The sequence below is a fragment of the Megascapheus bottae genome, chromosome 34 (assembly GCF_031878675.1).
Source record: "Megascapheus bottae isolate mThoBot1 chromosome 34, mThoBot2.hap1, whole genome shotgun sequence".
Classification (NCBI taxonomy): Eukaryota; Metazoa; Chordata; class Mammalia; order Rodentia; family Geomyidae; genus Megascapheus; species Megascapheus bottae.
In genome coordinates this window covers 6,133,898-6,150,736 of record NC_143542.1, presented here as the reverse complement: position 1 = coordinate 6,150,736, position 16,839 = coordinate 6,133,898, and the positions used below count along the sequence as shown (strand labels likewise).

Below are 16,839 nucleotides of genomic sequence, written 5' to 3'. Positions count from 1 at the left end.
TTACATCTCGTCGTTTCTTTTAGGAATTCAGTGTGCAGGCCTGCGGGTTCCTCCTCCGTCTTTCTGCCTGGCTGATGCCCAGGCCGGGGCTGTCTGTTTCTATACAGTCCAGATCCAGATGTTACAGGCCATGCAAATGGCAAGGGTGTGCACACACATATGCACGGCTAGACGGAGCTGATATGCTCAATCTTTTTTTTTTTTTTGGCCAGTCCCAGGGCTTGAAGTCAGGGTCTGAGCACTGTCCTTGGGCTTTCTCAAGGCTAGAACCCTACCCCCTTGAGTCACAGCACCACTTCTGGCTTTTTCTGTGCATGTGGTACCAACCCGGTCTTTGTGCAAGCTAGGCAAGCACTCTACCACTAGGCCAAACTTTCAGCCCCGGAGCTGACACTCTCACAAGCCAATCACCACAACCAGTGCTGAGACTCCAGAAGAAAATGGAGGGGGGGGACGGGGACATTGCTTTTAAGGAGTTGAGGTTTTTATAGAGAGGACAAGAGACAAAACAGAAACGCAGTAAATATATCCCAGATGGCTCACACTCGTAATCCAAGTTACTCAGAAAGCTGAGACTTCAGCACTAACAGACAAGGTCAGAACCTGAGACTCTTAGCTCCAATTAATCAGCAAAAAACTGGAAGTGGAGCTGAAGTGATAGAGCACTAACCTGGAGCAAACCTACAACAAACCTTAGGGACAGCAGCTAGGCCCCGAGTTTAAGCCCCATGATGCCAGTCAGTCTACCTACAGAGGAGAGAGAGGGAGGGAGGGAGGGAGGGAGGGAGGGAGGGAGGGAGGGAGGGGGAGAGAGAATGAGAGTCTACATTGTCTGAGGGCAGGGAGGTAAAATTCTTCCAGGCAGATAGAGCAGGCCTTTGCTGAGATTCAGCACAGATTAGAAAGGCTGAGCTGTGGGGACAGACGCCCCTGAATCTTCCTTTTAAGAAAAACTCTGCCCAGCAGGTGAAGCTAAACCACCTCACCTGAGATCACTCAGCCAAAGGGCAAAGCGGAATTTCAGGATAGGGTCCACAAGACCTCCCCCAGCCCAGGGCCTCCCCCAGCCCAGGGCCTCCACCACCAACCCCCGGCCTCCACCAGCCCAGGCCCTCCACCACCCCCCAGCCTCCACCACCCCTCAGCCTCCACCAGCCCAGGCCCTCCACCACCCCCCAGCCTCCACCACCCCTCAGCCTCCACCAGCCCAGGGCCTCCACCACCCCTGGCCTCCACCACCCCTCAGCCTCCACCAGCCCAGGCCCTCCCCTAGCCCAGGCCCTCCACCACCCCTCAGCCTCCACCACCCCCGGCCTCCACCAGCCCAGGGCCTCCACTACCCCCAGTCTCCACCAGCCCAGGCCCTCCACCACCCTGGCCTCCACCAGCCCTGGGCCTCCACCAGGCCAGGGCCTGTGCCAGTCCAGGGCCTCCACCAGCCTCAGCCCTCCACCAGTCCAGGGCCTCTGCCAGTCCAGGGCCTCTGCCAGTCCAGGGCCTCCACCACCCCCCTCCTCCGCCCCCCCCCCGCCTCTCCTCCCCCCCCCCCCCCCCGCCTCGCCCAGCGCAGGACCTGGGGCTGGGGGCCCAAAGCGCCCGTCCCCGCGGACGACGGAGCGTGCACGCGAACTCAGACTTCTTCTAAGGCCCTCCGACGTCCTCTCCGCCTCCCTCGCAACCCCGGGGAACCCCGCGTTCTTGCACTTGGGGGGCAGCCGCCCGGCGGGGCCCCGACCTCTTCCACCGCGGCGGCGGCCGGAAGGGCCCGGCAGCGCGAGGACTACAAGTCCCGGCAGGCAGCGCGCGCACCCGCGCATGCGCGGAGCCCCTCCCCGGCGTTTGAGTGGCAAGTTGTTTGTTACAGCGACGAGCAGCTGCTGCTGCGCCGGCCGCCGCGCGCCGCTCCGCCCGCCCGGCCGCTCGGGCCCCGCCGGTGCCGCCGCCCGCCCGCCCGCCCGCCCGCCCGCCCGGCCCGCGGCCCCCGGCAGCTTGGCGGGCGTCCTCGGCGCGCGTCCGGGCCCGGCCCTGCCCGGCGGCGCGGTTCCCGGGGTCCCCGGCCGGCCCGGCGCGCGGGGGGCGGGGGCCGAGCGCGGCCCCGCGGATGCGCCGCCGCCGCCTCGGGGCGCGGGGCGCGGGACGCGGGCGGACGATGGAGCTCCACATCCTGGAGCACCGGCTCCAGGTCGCCAGCGTCGCCAAGGAGAGCCTGCCGCTGTTCACCTACGGCCTGGTCAAGCTGGCCTTCCTGTCCTCCAAGACCAGGTGAGCGCGGGGCGGACAAAGGGGCCGGGGCGGGGGGGGCGGGGACCGGGGGGGCACGGGGGGGCGGGGACCGGGGCCCGGCCGGGGGGGGCCGCCCGCGCCGCCCGCACAAAGCCCGGCCCCGGCCCCGCCGCCTCCCCGCGCGGCGCCCCCGGGCGGCCGCGCAATGAATGGGCGCGCGGGGAACGAGCGCCCGGGCGAATGAATGGAGGAGGGACCCCGGGACGACGCGTCCTCCGGGCCGGCCGGGCGGGCAGGGCGGGCAGGGGCCGGGGTGCACGCGGGGCGAGGGACTGGTGAGGCTCCAGGCCGGGGGAAGTGAAGTGACAGCCGCCACCCCCTCCCCTGCCATCCCCTCCCCTCCCCTCTCCTCCCCTCTCCTCCCCTCCCCTCCCCTCCCCTCTCCTCCCCTCTCCTCCCCTCTGATCTCCTCCCCTCTCCCCTCCGATCCCCTCCCCTCTCCTCCCCTCCCCTCTGATCTCCTCCCCTCTCCCCTCTCCCCTCCGATCCCCTCCCCTCTCCTCCCCTCTCCCCTCCAATCCCCTCCCCTCTCCTCCCCTCCATCTCCTCCCCTCCGATCCCCTCCCCTCCCCTCTGATCTCCCCTCTCCTCCCCTCCCCTCCCCTCTCCTCTGATCTCCTCCCCTCCCCTCAGATCTCCTCCCCTCCAATCTCCTCCCCTCCCCTCCAATCTCCTCCCCTCTGATCCCCTCTCCTCCCCTCCCCTCCGATCTCCTCCTCTCCCCTCAGATCTCCTCCCCTCCCCTCTTCCCTCAGATCCCCTCCCCTCCGATCTCCTCCCCTCTCTTCCCCCCTGGCCTGGGCAGGGGGAGCATCCGACCAGGCCCCTACGTGCTGGTTAAAGTTCTGGCTTGGAAATTGCACTCAGATTTGTCCCCGTCCAGCCATTGTTTGGGGACACATTTATTGCCGACAGTCCTCTCTTTCTTCTCCTTGCATCCTCCTCCCCTGTCTCCTCCCCCTCCCCCCTCCTGCTCCTCCTCCCCTCCCCCCATTAGCCTGAGGCCTTCTGATCACTAAAGGTAACTCATTCAACCTGTCATTTAAAGCCAAAAGCACCCCCCCTCCTGGGCCCTCCCCCTGAACGCACAGAGCCCCCTCCATGCTTTCTTTTCTCCTGGCTCCTGCTGCCCTTTGCCCTCGGGCATGTCCCAGGAAGAGCCAGGTCCTGGTCCCCATGGCAGTCCTCAGTCCCAAAGGCCTTGCAGGGACCTGGAGTGGGGGAGGCCCTGAGGGGCTTCTTAGAAAGGCACCTCTCTGATCACAGCAGGCCAGCCCCTCTGGCCCCTCCACTCCCCTCCCGGGATTCCTCTCCTTCCATAGGCCACCAGGTGACCACCAGTCTCCAGATGACTCAGAGGTCACCTGCACATCTCTAGGGTCTGATTCCAGAAGGTGTCCTGCACCTGTGTCCAGTGCGCTCTGCACCCAGGCCTGGCTGTGGGCAGCCACCAGCCCCCCAAGGCCTGAGTGGCTCAGGCCAGGGCTCTGCCCTTCTCTGGGGTCATCCGCGCATTCAGGGCCTTTGGGATTCTGGGTCCCAGTATACAAGCAACACAGCTCATGGCTTTCCCTCTGCCCGCTTCCCAGTAAGTCCACACCTGCAGCCTGGGGCCAGGCGTGGTGGTGAGAGCCTCCTTCCCGGGTGCTGGGGAGGTTGAGGCAAGAGGATGGAGGTGGAGGGACCTGAGGGACCTGCTCTGCTCCGGAAAAGGGGTGGGGGGGTCTCAAGAGGTGGAGCACCTGCCTGGCAGGCAGCAGGAGCTGAGTTCAAACCTCAGCAGAGAAGAAAATAAAAATCAGAAAGGTACAGTGACATCACCCTCCCTCCCTCCCTCCCGTGTCAGCCTGGGGTGGAGCCAGCATGAGGGGCAAAGAGGCACGGGAGGCACGCTCCCTGCCAGGGTGCAGCTGATGCCGAGGGGGTGGGGCCCTCTCCTTCAGTGTTGGGGGGATGGAGGATGTGGTCTAGTGGCCCAGGTGGAGTCCGGAAGGCTCCCTGTAGGAGGAGAAAGCAGGGCCAGATTTCCTGGCTCTGCCAGGTAGGAAAAGGAGCCTCGATCTCAGGCCTTGGTTTGCCACCAAGCCTGTGGCTCAAGGACGAAGCGGCTGGAAATCACACAGGACGGGGAGGACCTGGGATTCGAACCCATTCTTTGTGGCGTACTTTGGAATGTTTGCTTGCTGGTACTCAGATGGGAACTCGGCTTGGCTGGCGCTCTACCACTTGGGCTCCGCCCGCAGCCCAGCCCTGCGCTGCTTCTGTTGCTTGTGGGATCCCCTGGCCCGGGTTACAGGCCAGCTCGGCTAGGGGGGTTGCAGACGCTGCCCACACTCAGCGGTGCCGGCCTGCCTCGCCTCATCTGGAGCCACGCCGGCACCTCACCTCCAGACCCCGTACTTCCTGAGGGCCTGTCCCACGCACTGCCTCCACCACTCCTGTGCTGTCTCCTCCCCGCTGCACCCGACCCCTCACCCGGAAGGAGATTGTGCATCCCGGGTTATCCCTGCCTCCCCCTCCGGCACCCTTGGTCTTTACCCCTTACAAAGGGGAGCTGCAGCTGATGGATGGTGATGCAGATGTCAGTAAGGGATTTGAGGGCTCCAGGGGCTGGAAGACATCTGGTGGACAGAGCCACACCTGGCAAGGAGTGGGCCAGGTGCCCAGGCAGGGCCTCTGGGGGCAGTGGACACACGTGCAGTGTCTGGAGGGAAGAGGCAATGGAGTGCACTGTGTCTAATAAAGCTAGGCAGTGGGGAGAACAGGGGGCAGTTCAAGGCCAGGCCAGGTCCCCCAGCAAGGGTGACATGGGGCTGCCAGCCTGTCTCATGACCCCCAACACCCCAGGAGGTCTGGCCTCCAGACCTGAATTCTGCCCCTGGGCTTCCACCCTTGTCTTCCTGCTCTTTCTTTTAGTCTGCTCCCACAGCCTCCTCCCAGAAGTTCTCCCAGAGTGCACCTCTGGGTCTTATCTGCCCTCCACTGGGGGAGGGGGAGGTGACAATCAGAATGCCAAAGAGAATGTCTACCTCTCACAGCCAGAAGTTACACGCCGGGCTATCCTGAGTCAGTTAGTGTAATAGAATCTGTGTGCACATTTGCACATGTGTAAGTCTTGGGGCTTGAACTCGGGGCTGAGAGCTCCACCACTTGAGCCACGACTCTGCTTCTGTCCCTGTGTGCGTGCGCTGAATTACAGACTTGTCTGCCCAGGCTGATTTTGAACTGTGATCCTGGTGTCTCAGCCTTCTGAGTGGCAAGATTGCAGGCCTGCGTCACCAGCGCCCAGCTTCTCAGGATTGTGTTTTGTAACGTAAGCAGTTTGGTGGCGCGGTCAGGTAGGGTGGTCCATGCCTGTAATCCGACTGCAAGGGCATGCAGCAGCCGGAAGCTCAAATGCCACCTGCTCACAGGGTCCATCTGGCTGAGGCTGAAATCTTGGTCCAGTCCTCCCATCGTTGAATCTGTCCTTTCCCAAGCAAGCCCCTGCCCAGGGCCCACCCTCACATCCTGGGGACCCCCAGGGAGCCAACCAGAGTTGCAAGGGTTTGTGGGGCTTGATTGCCCAAGACTGAAAGTAAATAAAAATATTCCAGATGGCTGCCAAATGCCCCACGTCACTAAAACAGGAAAGGGGGTAGTGACACTGGGGAGGGGGGCAGTCATTTGTCCTAGAGTGAGACCAGGCCATCAGGGAGCAGGATCCACCCAAAAAGATGGGGGCACCTGCTAATCCCATCAGGACAGCTACCACTCCGTAGAAAAAGTGTTGGCAAAGAAATACAGAGATTGAACCTTAGTGCCCTCTGGAAAATAGAATGGCAAAGTCTCAAGAAATTAAAGGTAGATTTATCACGTGATCCTCTTGTCCCTCCGTTTCTTAGAGTGTGTCTCAAGGAATCAAAGCAGGGACCATCTGTACCCCCAAACTCGTAGCAGCCAGCACGTGGAAGAGGCCACAGGTGTCCGTGGCTGCATGGATGGGAGGAAGGAGGGAGTGGACAATAAGTTTTCCATATGTCTGATGACTGCTACGCAGCTTGAAAAAGAAAAAAATGGCATGCCAGGACTTGCCATAGCCTGAGTTGAACTTGTGACAACAAAAATGAGCCTTTGTGTCACAGAACTGTTCATGTAAAAAAAAGAAGTGGTTAGAATGACAATGTGATGTTTTCTAGACCGCTCTGTAATTTTAACAACGCACCTAAGAAGACATCCTGTCAGGAAGGCTGAGATCTAGAGGCTTGGCCGTGCAGGCCAGATAGAAGAGTTCAGCAGACCGCATCTGTGGCGAGACACGGGGCACACCCCTTCCATCCTAAGCTAGGTGGCTCCAAGCCAGACTGTAGAGAAAGGCCAGGAGACTCCATCTCCAGACAGAAGCTGCAGACGGCAGCACATGCCTTCACTCTCAGCAATGGCGGGATGTCTAAAGTAGGTGGATCAAGGTCGAGGTACCTGCCCAGGCAGGAAGCAAGACCCCGCATCTCTGAAATAACCAGGGCAAAAAGGAGCTGGAGGCCTGGCTCAGCAGTAGAACATCTGACTAGGATCTAAAAAAAACACCAACAAAAACAATACCAAGAAAAAAGAATGAAGTCACATAAGCCTATTGTATTTGTTCAGTATTGGCATTTGAACTCAGCCTCTTGTTGCTAGCTGGTGCTTTAGCACTTGAAGCCACACCCCCGGCCCAATTTGGGGCGGGGGGGCGGTGGGTGCAGCATGGGGGTACAGCATAGGATCTTATTCTCATTTCTCCCATGCCAGAACCAGAGCTGAAGCTCAGGGTCGTGCACTGTCATTGAGCCGTGTTCACAGCTGATGTTCTTACCACTTGAGCCGCGCCTCTGGTCTGACATTTTGCTGGTTGAGTAGAGATGGAGTCTCACAGACATTTCAAATTCCAGTCCTCCACGTCTCAGCCTCTGAGTTTTGCAGCCTGAGCCACCGGGGTCCAGCCTGGGACCGTGATCCTCCTCCTTCAGGCTGTCAGGTAGCTGGGATGATACACAAACATTTGAACGCCGCTGTCCAGCCGCGCTAGCCATGACTCAGGTGTTTGGTCCCTCCCTGCCTGTGGGTATCCACGGGACATTCCCTCCAACACATGGAGGAAGGCCTGGGAACCCATACCTCTGCCCCCCTGGTCCTGGGCTCGTCCCGTCCCATCCGTCGAGGAGCTGGGAGGCCAGCACAGGGGAGCTGTCTTCAGGACGAGCTCCGGGAAGTGGGGGGCAGGGGGGAGTGGCAGCAGGTCTCCGGAGCTCCCAGGTGAGCAGCCTGCACAGTTTGCCTGGAGGACAGAACTGGCACGGGGTACCGAGCTTGTCTCCACGGGCTTCTAGTGCTCGAATCACACTCCTCGCCCCTTTCTGCATTGTTCTTTTGCCAGTCCCAGGGCTTGGAGTCAGACCTGAGATTTCTCAAGGCTAGCGCTCTACCACTTGGGCCACAGCACCACTTCCGGCTTGTTCTGTGCATGTGGTACCAAGGAATGGAACCCCGAGCTTCCTGCTAGCTAGGCAAGCACTCTACCACTAGGCCACGCTCCTGGCCCGGGCGTTTGTTTCTGAGGTGAGGTCTTGCTTCATGCCTAGACGCCTCCTCTTTGTGCCTCCCTGGGCCTCTGGGTGACAGACTTGTGCCACCACACTGGGCCGCTGGTTGAGATGGAGGCTTGTGAACCTTTGTGCCCAGGCTGGCCTCTTACCGCCACCCATCCACAATCGTTGCCTCCTGGGTAGGTAGGATTACAGGCTGGAGTCACCCACCCAGCCCCCCTGTAAACTTTAAGTCACCCCTAGATGAGTACTAATACCTGAGACAAAGTCAACAGTTGCTACAAATAGGAAACAAGTCTTGACTGGCTCAGCATGGCCGCTTGTGCTTGAGGTTTGGGATTCGCTGTTGGTTGAGTCTCATGTGGAACTATTTGGCTTTGAAATCTGGAATGCCCCCGCAGGTCCTGTTGAAGGCTGGTGCTCCCAGAGCGGTGGCCTCGTTCCCGCTGCACCCCTGCGCACCCCGAGCTCCTCCCTGCCCTCTCCGCCCAACCCCTGTTGGGGTGCTGCCTCCAGCAGGGCCCCTGGAACCAGCCCTTGAGCCTTGAGCGAGCCCCCTCTCTGCCCCTCCTGCTGGACACAGGGCCCACCCCCGGGGCGAGCGTGTGTCTGTGGCTCCGGGCTCTGTGTGGTGCCTGAGGTCTGGGGACAGGCCTGGGCGGAGCTGTGCAGGCCTGGGAAGCTGAGAACAAACAGATGGGGGTTCACTGTGATTGATTTCAGTGTTCTGAGCAGACGGAGCCTCACCTCGGCTGGACTGGGCAGCTGACCTGGCGCAGAGGTTGGCTCTCCCCGGGCCTGAAGGCACAGCAGCCTCTGCACAGTTGAACCCCCGCCAATCACCTGTGGAGGTTCTGTCCAAACCCGATGCCACAGAAAGAAAGGAGAAATGAAGAAGAGCCAGGCACCCGTCAGCCTAGCTGCTCAGGAGGCTGAGATCTGGGGGTCAGGGTTCAAAGTCAGTCCAGGCGGCCAAGACTGGCACAGAAAAAAAGAGGTGGGGGAGGAACAGAGAGAGGGGAGGGGTGAAGGAAGGAAAGAAGGACAATTAAAGATCTAGGGTGAGCAGAGAAAGCCAGTCTGGCCACAGAGGACCCTGGCGAGCCCCTGGAACCGCCCCAGGGGGAAAGAGCCACTCAGCTATTGCCAATGGAGTGGAGTAGGTGGCAGATGGCATGGCGGGCCAGCTTCCAGGCAAAGGCCAGGCTGGCAGGTGCCGCTGGTAGAGCCGTTGGCCCACTGAACTGGGCAGAGGGCTGAGGCTGGCCAGGTGGCGGCGGGCCCAGGGTGATGACCCAATGAGACAGGAATGAGTGAAGACCTTTTTTAGGCCAGGGACACTCGAGCAGGAGAGGACGAAGCAGGGTTGTGGCTGGCCGCTTGCTGAGCGTCTGGGGGCCATGTCCAGGATGTATGCGGGGGGGGGGGGGGGCCTGGGGAGCCTGAGCCCAAGATTGGAGCCACCAAGGCCACGCTGCCCCACAGGCCGGGAGCCGGGCCGGGGGGGGGGGGGGGAGCTGACCACTGCTGGCAGGGGTCCCTGGATGGGCGGGCACTCAGGATTTGCCAGGCAACAGTCCTGGGAACACACAGGGCCAAGGTGACTGGAGGACCTGTGGGTTCATCCCCACCCAGGGCTCCCACCCCTGAGGGCAGCTCCAGCCCCTCCCAACCGGGGACAACCGGGCTGTACACGTCAGAGGCCGGGATGGGGTCTCAACCCAACCCCATCCGTCATGCGTTCAGGAACCCTCCTCCGCATCTCCATGAACTCTGGCCAGGGGACTGCTTGGGGAGACCTGTGTGTGCAGCCAGCGTGGAGGGCACCCTGTATCGCTGTGCTCGGGCGACTGAGCTGGAGCATCGCCAGTCCAGGTCCCGCCTGGGCTCCACCTGAAGGAACGCGGGGAGGTCAGGGCCTCAACTCAGGGCAGATCACCCTCCTGCCGTGGACAGACTTGGGTGGCTGGGAGTCGAGTCTGGGGGGACTCAGCTGGCTCCGACCCTGAGACCAGAATGAGTGGTAGCTGTGTCCACCCAGCGGCCCCCGCCAGGGTGCCCTGCCTGAGGCGATGGCCTACAGCAGGCAGGCACCGGGCACCGGCCCAGGGGCAGCAGCTCACTTCCACAGCCCATGGCCCTAGAGGCCGTGGCTCCTTCTCGAGAGCCAGGACAGCTGGTTTGCTCTGGTTCTGTAGCATCCCCGCAGCCCGTGGGTCACGGGGGCCAGCACGGTGTCCCCCAGCCAGCCTGGGGCTCTGCCCGGACCCACCATCTCTACTGAACAGGGAGCTCACCACTGAACGGGGAACAGCTCCAGATGCCATCTCCCCAGGCAAGAGTTGCAAGCCAGCTTAGGGGACAGTCAGGGACAGAGAAGTGGCTTGAAAACCAACCAGGTTGGGCTGGGAGTGTGGCCTAGTGGTAGAGGGCTTGCCTAGCATGCACAGAAACCTGAGTTCAGTTCCTTTTTACCACATACATAGGAAAGCCAGAAGTGGTGCTGTGGCTCAAGTGGTAGAGCTCTAGCCTTGAGAAAGCCCAAGGACGGTGCTCAGGCCCTGAGCTCAAGGCCCAGCAGGGCATAAAAGGGAGGGAGGGAGGGAGGGCCGGCCCGCGGGCAGGCACACTGTTGGCCTTCTGCCCAAGCTGCTTCCTCCCCCGGGGAGGGAGGAGCACTGCTCTCAGGCCTCGCCGAGGGCTTCGGGTCTGGCAGGCTCTGCGGGCATAGAGGGCTGTGTGGGAATCTGTAGGCCTCCCACAGCCGCCTCTGTCAGGACGGGAGCATGGGGCCCAGACAGTTTGGATACATGGAGTCACCTCCACTGGTGATGACGACTGGACGGCTGCCACCGGGCACTGCCAGGTCTGACCAGGCATCCTCTGTCTGTCTGTCCGTCCTCCCAGGTGCAAGTTCTTCAGTCTGACGGAGACCCCCGAGGACTACACCATCATCGTGGACGAGGAAGGCTTCCTGGGTAAGAGCCGCCCTCCCTGACTCACCCCGCTTCTTTCTGCTAGGCAGGCTCTCCCGCGCCTCCCTGCGCTGTGCTCTGTGTGGGGGGACAGTGTCTCACTGCTGTCCTCCCGAGTGTCATGCCCTGGACCCAGCCCTGGTCACTCGAGGGCTCTGTCCCTGACCCCTGCCTCCTGCTCACCCTCACCCCATGCTGGGGCCATCCGCACGCCCAGTGCGGCCAGCTCGGGCCCCAGCCCGAAGGAGGCCTGGAGGCAGAGGCGGGGTCGGGGCCACAGCCAGCTCCTGGCAAAGGCGCAGAACCTCTGAAAAACCAACCAAAGCCGAAAGGACAGACAGGCAGGCCTTGGGGGAGAACACCTGTCTAGCAGGTACAAGGCCCCGAGTTTACACTCCAGTACCCCGGGAGATGACGTGTGCGCCTCCTTCTCCGCTGTGGGCACTGGCAGACCTTTCCCAACCCTGGTGGCTGCCTTGACTTCCCCCAGGCAGAACTCGGCAGGAGGACCTGGGAGGCAGGTGTGCAGAAAATGCCAGAAACAGGGACGCACCCTGTAGTGAGGCTGCCAGCCTAAGGGACCCCGGGGCATGGCAGGCTCTTACAGAGCTGCTGCTGTGTGGCCACCACGGGGCCCCCAAAGTGATCGGAAGCCCAGTTGCCCCAGGGGGGCATCGCTCTGCTGCTGTCCATTCACGGCCTCTCCCGCACGTCAGTGTGTCCTGTGCAGCCTTGGGGATTGCAGATCCCGCCAGGCTGTGTCAGGAGAGAGCACGGCGGTCTGCGCGGGTGATCCCAGCTCTCAGGAAGCAGAGGCAGGAGACTCTCCACCTAAATATGGAAGTTGCTCTGCACACGGGGGCGTGGATTTGAGCCCAGGGCACCGTGCTTAGCACTCTACCGCGCTAATAATGCCTCCAGCCCTGTTTTACTTCTAGCTTTTCTCCAAGTAGAGTCTTGTAGTTTTGCCCAAGGCCACTGTTCCACCGGGCCCCTCCCACCTGTGGCTGTCCACAAAGCGGAGACCTCAGAAGTGTGTCACCACACCGGTGCACTGCTTGGGGGGGGGGGGTCTCACTCACTCTTTGCCCAGGTGGGCCTTGACCTGTGATCCCCACCTCTCCTGAAGGCAGGCCAGCCAGGAGCAGGAGCCCCTTTGTCCATCCTCACTGTATGCAGAAGATATGAGTGGCATCAATATTGCACCGCTCACCAGGGCCTTATGGCTTCCGAGTTGTGGTTTTAGCTGCTTCCACGGCCTCGTCCTGAGCCAGGAGATGCAGGGGCCCAAACTGCATCTCTGAGAGTCTTAAAGTTCTTACACACAGAAATGCGCTGCCAGAGCCACAGTCTGAGCAGCAGAGGCACCGAGCCCTGCTTGACATGAGAAATCGGGGCGGGGGGGGGGAGGGTTGAAGGGGTCACAGATCCCGCCTCTGGAGTGGTGGGGCATTCAGTTTCCTTTCAGAGTCTCAGCCCTGCGCTGGGACATGAAGAAGGGACAGCCCCCCCAGTCAGGGGCACCCCAGCCTCACCCGTGACTCTCAGTGTGAATGCACAAAAAGGAGGAAAGGCTGGGGGGGTGGCTCCCACCTAGTCCCAGCTCTGAGGCTGAAGCAGAAATGATTTCACGAATAAACACAATGGCGGCTGCATGCATGCATACATATGCATGCATGCACATACGTAATGGATGCTGGGAAATGAGGGGGCCCCTGGGAACAGAGCATCCTGGGCCTCCACCTGCCACCAGTCCCTTGCCAGGGGTGGAGGGGATCCATGCCACCCTGATAAAGTGTCCTGTGTGGCCCCTTAGTGCTGGGGAGAAGGTGAAGCTGGACCATTGTCCTGGTTCCCCTCCCAGCCGCTCCGCTCACTGGCTGACCACAGGCCCTTCTGTGCCAGCACAGCCAATGGACGCATGCGACTGCTGTCGCCATGGCGACCAGAGCATCAGTGGAAGCCTGGCGGCCTGTCTCCTCCTCCTTGCCCTCAGCCCCTGGGTACCCAGGATGGCCCGGCCTGCTATACCAGCACAGTGGGCTCTGGCCTGCCCCTTTAGGCGTCTGGTTTGGGGTGCAGAGAGGGGGGCGGGGCATCGGTGCACCCCATGAGCTATGGCCCCTGCCCCCCCACAAAGTCCAGGGAGCCTGGTTTGAAGACCTGAGCACCTGTGAATGTGAGCTGAGGGGGGCCACACACACGTGGTCCCAGCCACATTGCCAGCTCTGCTTGCAGCTGGAGAAACTGAAGCATAAACCCCTTGGCCACAAGCCCCCTGCCCTAGCAGTGCCGAGAGGGGCAGCGCTGGCCACGAGGCAGGGCCCCTGCAGCCTGTTCACCTGCCCTGCCCTCCGCAGAGCTGCCCTCGTCGGAACACCTGAGCGTGGCCGATGCCACCTGGCTGGCGCTCAACGTGGTGTCAGGCGGCGGTGGCTTCTCCAGCTCGCAGCCCATCGGCGTGACCAAGATTGCCAAGTCAGTCATCGCGCCCCTGGCTGACCAGAACATCTCCGTCTTCATGCTGTCTACCTACCAGACAGACTTCATCCTGGTGAGCGCCTGCCCCCCCACCAGACAGACAGACCTCATCCTGGTGAGCGCCTGCCCCCCCACCAGACAGACAGACCTCATCCTGGTGAGCGCCTGCCCCCCCCGCACCAGACAGACAGACAGACCTCATCCTGCACCACACGCGCGCACACACACACACACACACACACACACACACACACACACACACACACACACACACACACACACACACACACACACGTGCGCACCCGGCCCAGGGCGGCCAGGCCGTGCTCAGGGTCCCCACCTTCTCTCAGGTGCGGGAACGGGACTTGCCCTTCGTCACGCACACCCTGTCCTCCGAGTTCACCATCCTGCGGGTCGTCAACGGAGAGACCGTGGCAGCCGAGAACCTCGGCCTCGCCAATGGCTTTGCGAAGCCCAGGATGGGTGAGTTGGTGGAGCGGCTCAAGCGGCAGTCTTGAGTAAAAAAGCCAAGTAAGCGCGTGCAGGGCCCTGAGTTCAAGCCCCAGTGCTGGCATGAGTTAATAAATGCAAATCCCAGCGGGGTGAGGCTGGGCTGGAGGTTCGCCCGGGAGAGAGTGGAGGGGACGCTCGGGCTTGGCAGTTGGGCAGCGGCGTGTGCAGAGACCCAGGCTGGAGGGGCAGAGGCCAGAAGCCAACAAGGGGCCCGGGATCCCCAAAGGTGCCCACCGCCCCAGCTGAGCGCGTGTCTGTCCCCGCAGTCCAGAGGCCCGTCATCCACCCGCTGTCCAGTCCCAGCAACAGGTTCTGCGTCACCAGCCTGGACCCTGACACGCTGCCCGCCGTGACCACACTTCTCATGGACGTCATGTTCTACTCCAACGGGTACGGGGGGGAGGCAGGAGGGGCGGGGACGCGGGCGTCGGGGATGGAGGGGAACGGCCCTCGCTGGAGCCAGCCTGAGGGAGCCCCAGGGGAAAACCTCACCCTGACTGCCACAAAGCCCGGCCCAGCCCGTGGAGCGAGAGGGCGGCGCCCGGCTGCATGGGCTCCTGGGGGGCCCTGCCCAACTCAGCACCCCAGTCGTGGCCGCTGGGCAGAGGGGTGGGGCCCCACACGCTCACCAGAACCCCCTGTCCCCAGAGTGAAGGACGCCATGGCAGCCGGGGAGGACTGCGGCCACATCCGCTTCTTCTCCTTCTCCCTCATTGAGGGCTACATCTCCCTCGTGATGGACGCGCAGACCCAGCAGAGGTGAGCAGCTGAACGTCCTCCCCACTCCCCCCGGGGGCTCCCTGAGACCACAGCGCGGTGATGGACGTAACGCAGGGCTTTGAGCGGGGTCCCCCGGGGAGGGGGTGCAGGACGCGCCTGCCCCAGGGCCTGAGCTCTGCCTCTGAGCCTCCTCCCGCCCCAAGGTTCCCCAGCGACCTGCTGTTCACCAGCGCGTCTGGAGAGCTCTGGAAGATGGTGCGCGTCGGAGGGCAGCCGCTGGGATTTGGTGAGCGGGGCCCACGGGCGGAGGGGACCTGGCCGGGGGCTCGGAACCAGACCCCACACAGAGCTCCTGGGGCCCGGGCAGCACCCCACACCCACCTGCAGGCACAGAGCCCCGGCTCCAGCCCGCGCGCGCTGCATGGACGGGGCAGTGACAAGCCCCACCCCTCGTCAGGGTGTTAGTGACGTGTCTACTTCCCCAGGGAGCCTGCCTCGGCCTTGTCGTCGTGACGGGGACCCAGGGAGAGAACCCCCATGGGAAGGATCCTAGCCTAGCACCCCATCCACAGGGTCTCCCACGGCCACCTTGGTTTGGTGGCTGGCTTGGGCCTTCCATTCCTGACGCTCTCCTCTGCCTCCTGTGGCCGGGCTGGTGGGCGAGTGCTGCCGTGCCCAGGTTTACAATGGCGGCTTTGAAGCTGGTGGTCAGTGTAAGGCGGCCTCGACTGTCGGGCGCCGGCCGGCTCACATCCGTGACCCTGGCCACCCGAGAGGCGGGTGCTAGGCTCAGTTGGAAGCTGGCCTGGGAAGGGAGGTCCGTGAAACTCAAAGCTGAGCGTGGAGGTGTGGGTCCAGGGTAGAGCACAAAAGCTGAGTTAGAATGGGTGGCCCTGAGCGCGCCCCGTGCCCGTGTGCAGGGGTGACAGCGGTGAGAACACAGGCACAGAGGGCCCTGCGGGTCAGGCGGAGCCGGGTGTGAGGCCCTCTAGAGTGGTACTTGCTAGCCAGTAGCAGGGGGTGGGGGCGGGGGGAACCCCGGGGCCGGGTCCTGGCCTGGGAACCTGAGCACCCCATTTTCCAGATGAGTGCGGGATCGTGGCCCAGATCTCGGAGCCGCTGGCGGCGGCAGACATCCCCGCCTACTACATCAGCACGTTCAAGTTCGACCACGCGCTGGTGAGTGGCGCGGGGCGGGCGGGCGGGCGGGCGGGGCACGGGCTCCGGGCTCAGGGCCGGCTCCGTGTCTGCAGATCCCCGAGGAGCACGTCAGTGGGGTTATCAGCACCCTGAAGGTCAGCCATGCAGAAAAGCACTAGAAGGTTCTGAGCTCCCTGCGCCGCCAGCCCGCCGGCCCCGCCCCGAAGGTTGTTCTCGCCATGTTTCCATAGAGACTGGAAGATGGGCCCAGGCACCCCGGAAGGGGCCTCGGGGACACCCCCGCATTGCCAAGGCCCCCCCAGCCCTCCCCGTCATTCCCAGAGCCCAGCCTCCCCCCAAGATGGCCTCCGGTTCGCAGGGGCTGGGGAGAAGCCACCGCCCTCGGGTGGCCCAGGAGGACACCACAGGAAGCCAGCCCCACCCCAGGTGCAGGGGACCTGTGGAGGGGAGCTGCAGTGGAGGTCGCCGGACTCTGGTTCCATCAGCTGGAGACCAGTGGGGTCGCCAGGTGACAAGAGGCTGGGGCCTGCCCTGCCTGCCAGTCACAGGGCCTGTACCCACCCCAGCATGGCTGTGGGGGCCTCTCCACACCCCTCCCTGCTGCGGAGTGGGGGGCCAGCCCTGGGCAGGAGCACCAGCTCCTGCCTGTTGTTTTCCTGGGTGGGCTGTGCCTCAGTTTCCCCCAGTGGGGGCTCCCCAGCTCCCTGGGCCTGGGTGTCTCAGGTCATCCCTTCTGTCCCCAGCCACCACCAGCTAGACCAGCTGAGGACTCCCCTTCCTCCTCCCCTGCTTCCTTTTGGGGGACAAGTCATCTGCCATCCCCTGCCCCACAGCCCGGGCGCTGAGCCTTGCTGGCGCCTGCGCCTGGCTTTGGATTTTCTCTAGGGCCTTGGTGCCCCACCACTGAAGGCAGTGGTGGCCATTTGGGGAGCTGGGACCCGCCAGAGACCTGCGCACAGGTCAGGCAAGTCCTCTGGGGGACCCCAGGATGCAGTGGCCCCCACAGGCCCTGCTGGGCCAGAGTGGACTTGTCTGAGGGTCAGCGGGAACGGGGAGACCTGAGGCCACACAGAGGGGCCCAGGAACTGAGCCCCCGCTCCCGGGTCGTCCTGCCTCGGGCGGTGGCTGAACCCCAGGAGAGG

The 16,839-nt window shown here is 62.9% G+C and overlaps 1 protein-coding gene across 1 annotated transcript; it reads left to right on the top strand.

Annotated features, from left to right (window-relative positions):
• Positions 1–2,112: 2,112 nt before the first annotated feature.
• Positions 2,113–16,540, top strand: Castor2 (cytosolic arginine sensor for mTORC1 subunit 2). The gene is made up of 9 exons (XM_090324043.1): positions 2,113–2,262; positions 10,755–10,825; positions 13,183–13,376; positions 13,654–13,786; positions 14,083–14,206; positions 14,465–14,575; positions 14,740–14,822; positions 15,621–15,715; positions 15,790–16,540. The coding sequence occupies exons 1-9, from the start codon at positions 2,150–2,152 to the stop codon at positions 15,853–15,855; spliced, it is 990 nt and encodes a 329-aa protein (XP_090180169.1). The 5' UTR covers positions 2,113–2,149; the 3' UTR covers positions 15,856–16,540.
• Positions 16,541–16,839: the final 299 nt, after the last annotated feature.